Source organism: Amphiprion ocellaris, chromosome 7 (genome assembly GCF_022539595.1).
Source record: "Amphiprion ocellaris isolate individual 3 ecotype Okinawa chromosome 7, ASM2253959v1, whole genome shotgun sequence".
Taxonomy (NCBI): Eukaryota; Metazoa; Chordata; class Actinopteri; family Pomacentridae; genus Amphiprion; species Amphiprion ocellaris.
In genome coordinates this window covers 23,027,794-23,034,487 of record NC_072772.1, presented here as the reverse complement: position 1 = coordinate 23,034,487, position 6,694 = coordinate 23,027,794, and the positions used below count along the sequence as shown (strand labels likewise).

Below are 6,694 nucleotides of genomic sequence, written 5' to 3'. Positions count from 1 at the left end.
CCTCCCTTATGCTATCAGCACAAATCTGATGCTGTCACCTGATGTGCTTGATGTAACAAGATCTGATCTTTTCATGGATGCCTAAACCAAAACCTGTTTCTCCCACAAAAAGTCAACCAAAATATGACCTCACCTTAAAGACAAAATACCATATAATCAATCATGTCTCTCGCCCTTTCCTCATTGCCCTGTGTCACTCAATTTGAAGTGTAACTCAGTTCCTTTCAAGTTCATTCCACCACCACCTCTTTGTGTTTGGGAGGTTGAGAGAACAGTCTCAAATGCCCAAGTCTGTTCTTAGACCCTGTGCTATCTGGGCCTCTCATCTACACCCTCGATGCCGACTCCAATGCAAGCCAACCTGCTCTAAACAAAAAAAAGGAGGAGAGGAGGTAGAGGGAATGGGAGATAGCGAAAGAGAGCCAGACAGGACAAAGCTGGGAGTGGGGAGAAACTGAACACAGTGTCTGTTGTGTGTATGAAGGGAGGACTTGGCACAAACACTGGCCAGTCTGTAAGAGTATCCTCTGCTCCCTGCTCCATGCCTGCCTCCTCAATACTGTCTTTGTCCTCCCACTGTGCACAGTGACACTGAGAATCCACACACAGCAACACCTGGCCCCTTCAACACACTGTGTCTCCTCTGCTTTAACACAGGAGGAAGCAGGACCAAACGTAGGGCAACGCTAGATAGGACAGGATCGGACCCGGTATCAAATACAGAAGATTCTCCTCAATAGGAAAACGTCAGCATTTGATCATTTTTTTCCAACACCTATACTTACATGTTCCTGACAAGCACCCCCTTGTGGCCATGCCAATAATGACTGCAGTCTGTCACAGCAGAAGTAGCATCCCAATTTCCTACCATTAAAAATCTTCATTTCTTCTCACAATTTGCACTTTATTTTCCTAACCTTAGGTTTTAGTTGCCCTTAACTTGCTGTCTCAGTACTGCTGTCAGAGGGCTACAGGTTTATAGTTTACATTCAGTGACAATTTGAGATGTCACCCTTTGGTTTCCTGAACATCCGTGTGTTTGCTCCAACCGTCTCCATTTTGGAAGTGCCTGATTCCTCCTAATTCCCAGAGAGTTCAAAAATGAGCAAAGAGGTGGAGCTAAGGTGGGCTAAACAAACGCTTGCAGGGTTTAAAGTGAGGTATAGCACAACTCAAATGAACCTTGACTTTTCCTCGTCTGTGCAGCGAAGTGTCGGTCACAAAAAATAAATATATTTTGAGTTAACATTAAATTTAAACATATAGTTATATTCTGTGTACAGCTGCTCGTCCATCCAATATTTTTGTTTGAAGTACTGATGAACTTTTAACAGATATGTTAAGATCTACGCAATGCAGTCATTTCATGTTGATATATCAGAAGGAAGCGTGGAACCAGCGCTTGCTAAATATTTATATACAGTATACTTCAGTAATTACAATATGAAGATGGAACAAGCAATGTCTTGACTAATTTCTCCCCCCATTTTCTCACTCCTGTGTCTTGGTTCACGAACATTTGCTTGGTTTGCCACCCCTGCAAATAGGTTACTGCGTGTAAAACTTCAGTGGATAAAATAATGACAATTATTTCAGTCCAGACTGCCATTTGTTCTATGTAAAACATGTTTTTCCTTGATGTAAAAACTAATGCATATAAAAAATCTGGCAGTATTGTCATTTCAAATGTTGAAGATATGTAAAACCCATAACAACAGCTCACATACAATACATGTGACCACCTGTAGAATGACGGAGATAAGAGTTATATAAATTCTTTTCCCTTTCCTATATTTAAAATGAATGGTGAAATAAGCTGTAGGGACCAAAACTGTTTGTTATACCAGGCTGTAAATATGTTTATTTCAGCTGTAAAGTTAGACATTTTAACATGGAGGTCAATGGGGATTGGTTTGTTTATGGAGACAGCCTCAAGTGGCCTTTTAAGGAACTGCAGTTTTTGGCACTTCCATGTTGACTTCATTTTTCAACCACTGAGATTGCCAGTTGTTCACATTGGCTGCTTGGATATCTGAATTTAATAGCATTTGCACTGAAAATGCCAGCAAAAACAGAACTGAGTCCTGTGGCACACCACATGTGATTCTTATCAGACCCTCTCTTTATGTACTTAACAGATGAATGGAAAGGTTAAGTTTGGTTGTATCTCTTCATTTCAGGCATATGGGTTCTGTAAAGCGTCTCGAGACAATTTGACTGTAATTGGCGCTATATAAATAAAATTGAATTGAATTGAATTGAATTTAACACTGACCACTGTGTCTATTAAGTCATATGCTATCACTGCAGGCCTGACACAGCAAGTCAGGTGGTACAATGGATGGCATTATTCACAGTCAGCTTTCTACAATGATCTGTTGTTCAAGTATTTTCAGTTGCCTAAATGCAACTAAACCTTAACCAAAGAGCTCACATGAGATAGCGCTTACCCAAATGTTTTGGTCATACTGGCAATAGAACAAGCACTGACCACAGTGCTGACATAGAATCAAAAATAGAAGACATGCAAGCAAATAACTGCCTATTGACACATCCAGCCAGAATGGAACATAGGATGTTAGTCCAATAGTCACACTCATTTTAGCTCTGTTTTCTTTTTCACCAGTTCATGAGACAAATATCAGACTCCGTAGGTTTGGAAAAGCTTTTTGAGCAGAGAAATACTGTCTGCCATTTCTACAAATGAAGGTGATAAGACCAGTGAGACAAGTGACAACTGTAAAACAGGGTGCAGTCAACCAATGAGCTTAATGGTGCTAAAATGAGGAATACCAGAGGTGATCCTGGTATGTACGCTACCAATCAAAAGCTAGAGGTCACTTAGAAATATCCTTTTTTTGGAAGAAAATATGTTTTTTTTTTTTTCAAAATAACATTTGAAGATAACATTAAATAAATCTTAAATCCAGTGTAGACATTGTTAATGTGGTAAATGACTATTCTATCTGGAAATGATTGATTTTTAATGGAATATCTCTATAGGGGTACAGAGGAACATTTCCAGCAACCATCACTCCTGTGTTCTAATGCTACATTGTGTTAGCTAATGGTGTTGAAAGGCTAATTGATGATTAGAAAACCCTTGTGCAATTGTGTTAGCACATGAATGAAAGTGTGAGTTTTCATGGAAAACATGAAATTATCTGGTTGACCCCAAACTTTTGAACGGTAGTGTACATCACTACCAATGACCCCTGTCATAGCACCCATTGTTTATATGAAAATATTGATTAGTACAGCTTGAAGTGCATAAAATATTACTGTCATCAAATTGGCATGTTAACATTTAGATATAATAATTAAACTATAAGCCATCGTCAAAATAGGATTTTAAATATTACACCTTAAAATCCTCACTTTTTCTACAAAAAAAACCACTAAAAGTTTGGATGCACTTTGTTCACTGAACTCTCAGGATGAAACAGCATGTAGCATATAGTGATTCACCATGGATGAGTCCCTGCAGATGACAGAAAGAGCGTAGGAAAGTACAGTCTACAGCAGAAACAAAGAAATAACAAAAGACAGGAATTGATCCACTTATTCGCAGACCTATAAAACTAAATATCCCCACACTCACAAAATACAGGACATAAAAAAGAAAGACTTCCAACTGACTACCACAATGACATTTCCTTCAAGAATAAGTACAACAAATCTTTGAAAGTTCCAGTTAAAATCCAGAAAACTATTGCTGTTGTTGCTGATGTGTTTCTTGTAATATTTTACAATCATTTGGATCAGTAGTGTATAAAATGATTCAGAATGGGTCAGTTCTGATGCAGATTTTCACTCTGTCCACATGTGCTGGTTAGAGTTAAGGAGTTCATTCTGTTCACACCACTATAAACGTGATATTCATTTTTGACAAAGAAAACTCATGTACTGTAGGCTGCTGTTTCCTTTTCTCAGTAACAACCATATCAAGTTGCTAAACTGACAGATTCCCTGCTCGGGGCCTCCACTGTTATCCTTTGGCAGCCATCTTGTGTCAGTGTCCATTGTGGAAGCACATGAGGATTTTTAACAGAACGGAAAAGAAACAGGTTCTTGCCATCACAGCAGAGACAGAAAGGGTGGCAGTCAGAACAGTGGACGGAAAAGGCAGTGTGTGAGAGAGAGAGAGGGACCGCAAGGGGGAAAGAAATGGAGAGTTGGTGGCGGCGGCGTTCTTCTTTTAGCAACCTGATCTTAGCAGGGAGCGGAGCAGGGCGAGATAAAAGGAGAAAGGAGCGTTGTCCGAGCCCAGCTACAGGAAAAGGACGATTAGAGCAGAGCCCGGTATCAGGTATGCAGGCCAGAAATCCCAGCCAATCACATTGCGGGTACATTAGGCCAGACGGCAGCTTGACTCCACTGCACTAACCCCACCCCCCCAACCAACTTGTCCCATTTACCTCCCACCTCTCTAAATGTCTACCTCTCTCACCCCTCTCTCTCTCCCTTGATGTTGCACCCCTCCTCTTTCTCCATTTCCCATCCTGAGCCCTCTTTATCCTGTTGCTACTCTCCCGCCCACAGTCCTGTGTACTTACTGACTCTTTGTCTCAGACTACTGTATGCTTGCAAAAAAATGTAAAAAAAATAAAAAATAAATTAAAATAACAGTAAGAACAGTATGGACAGAAAAAAAAAAGATTTATTTTATTCAAACCACAGTTAAGAAACTAGCATTTACTGGGCAATTTCACCACCATCTTTAAAGCTGTATTAATAATTCATTTTTTTAACAATAGATTGTAAAATGTGAAAGTGTCACTGTGGTAATAAAGTCAGACATTGACACCACTGATAATTTTAATGTCTTTCAGCTCATTATTTTTGTCCCCACACGAAGGTCAGTGTTCAGCTTGTTGCACTACCCCTGAGTGGCAATGAAAACTGATAATTCAGTATAATTTTGAGGTCTTGTAGTACTTGAGGTAGTCTGCCAACCTGTATTTCTGTGTTATTTTATAAATATGTGTTTACTGAAACATTTGGTGTTAAAAATGCTTTTGTTTCAATCTTCTAGCCTTATTAACAGACTTCACTGCTAAGGAACTTCACTACTGGATTATTCTGCAAAGCTTCCAACCTGGTTTCTTAATGTCTATGGATAATTTCTACAATGTCTGTATGGCAATGGTGAATTTTGGAGAGGGATGTAATGGCGAATAAACTAAAGCGTGTAGATGTATAGAAATAGTGACCGTTCAGACATGAGCACACTAGTGAGGCTGTGGTACATGATGACCCTCTATTTCTTCCAACACTGGCACTGAACATCAGCTGTGAACATAAATTGTAAGAGACCATCCTCAAAAGGAAAAACAAACCCACAAGTTATTACTCCGCCAAGGAACATGGTGGCCTGAAATGACAATCGATGTTGGTTTGTCTGTCTGTCCGTTCACGACATTACTCAAAAATGGTATAATGGATTTGGATGAAATTTTCAGGGAAGGTCAGAAATGACACAAGCACCAAGTGATTAGATATTGGCAGTGATGCAGCTTATAGTTTGAATCCATGGATTTGTTAAAGATTTCTGTATCATTGCGAGATAGCGGCACAGCGTCACTGTAACCATGACAGCAAGTGAACACTATGTCAGCTGCTTGCCGATGATCACATGATTGCAATCCTACTACAAATTGACTGCTGCGGACCACAATTTTTTTTTTAAAGATTTCATCCATCAGAAATCGTACAACGACTGAGCAGCCTTGGCGGAGTACTGCGCTCTCTGAGTGTTTTTCTTGTTCACGACAGCAGCTTATCACAACCCATAGATTCTTTGGGAGAGTATTCTCCTATGGGAAAAGGAGGAAGGTCAGAGGTGCAATTAATTATAAGACCCACAAAGTCTGCATAGGGAAGAGGTTGGGGTGGATGGATAAGCTGACAAAACATCAGATTCTGACACAGGAGATGTCTATTCCTCTTTAAAACAGGTAGTCAGCCATGAGCGTTGCATAGAATTTGTTTTTAATTTTAATGCAAACCTGGATCTTTTTGTAGAAAGATAAAGTGATTTTACTCTCTCTCGTGGCACAACAAAGGTAACAAAGATTCTTCCTGCTCTCTGGTTATCATGTTACATTGGAGCTGCTGATTGCCTTTGTGCCGTCTGTATTGGCGTTTTCCTTCACCACAGGATAGAAGTATGGGTGCTGTATGGCCTCGGCGGCCGTCAGTCTCTGCTGGTAGTCATAGTGCAGCAGCTTGTCCAGCAGGTCCAGAGCCTCCGGACTCACCAGGTGCTGGTTCTCTGACTGGATGAACTGCTCCCAGCGCTTCCGTGTTTGCTGCCCCAGCAGGTCTTTGAAGCCAGTGTCCAGTTCTATGTGATATTTGTGCAGGTAACCAAAGAGCTCATCGGTGCCGAGGACCTTAGCAATACGCACCAACTGGTCGTAGTTGTCCTGGCCGCGAAAAAATGGTTCCTTCAGAAAGATCATGCTGGCCAATTGTGGTGCACTGGCCTACTATAAAAGGTGGATTGTGGCCTCTGCATGCTCTCTTTCCCACTGAGGCCAAGGACATGCCCCTTCCGGTCGCTCTGCTTTCGGTTCGTCGGCTACAAACATTCCGGGTGTCAGGTTGGTTTGATTGCTCCGTAACCGCATTCAGGTTGCTGCTGTTAGGTCACTTTTCATTGCCTCATGGTATAATGGACCTGTGTGCCTCT

At 40.9% G+C, this 6,694-nt stretch overlaps 1 protein-coding gene across 1 annotated transcript; it reads right to left on the bottom strand.

Annotated features, from left to right (window-relative positions):
- Nucleotides 1-6,046: 6,046 nt before the first annotated feature.
- Nucleotides 6,047-6,467, bottom strand: LOC118469686 (casein kinase II subunit alpha'-like). Its single transcript, XM_035944069.2, has one exon. The coding sequence runs from the start codon at nucleotides 6,462-6,464 to the stop codon at nucleotides 6,096-6,098; it is 369 nt and encodes a 122-aa protein (XP_035799962.2). The 5' UTR covers nucleotides 6,465-6,467; the 3' UTR covers nucleotides 6,047-6,095.
- Between the last annotated feature and the right edge of the window lie 227 nt (nucleotides 6,468-6,694).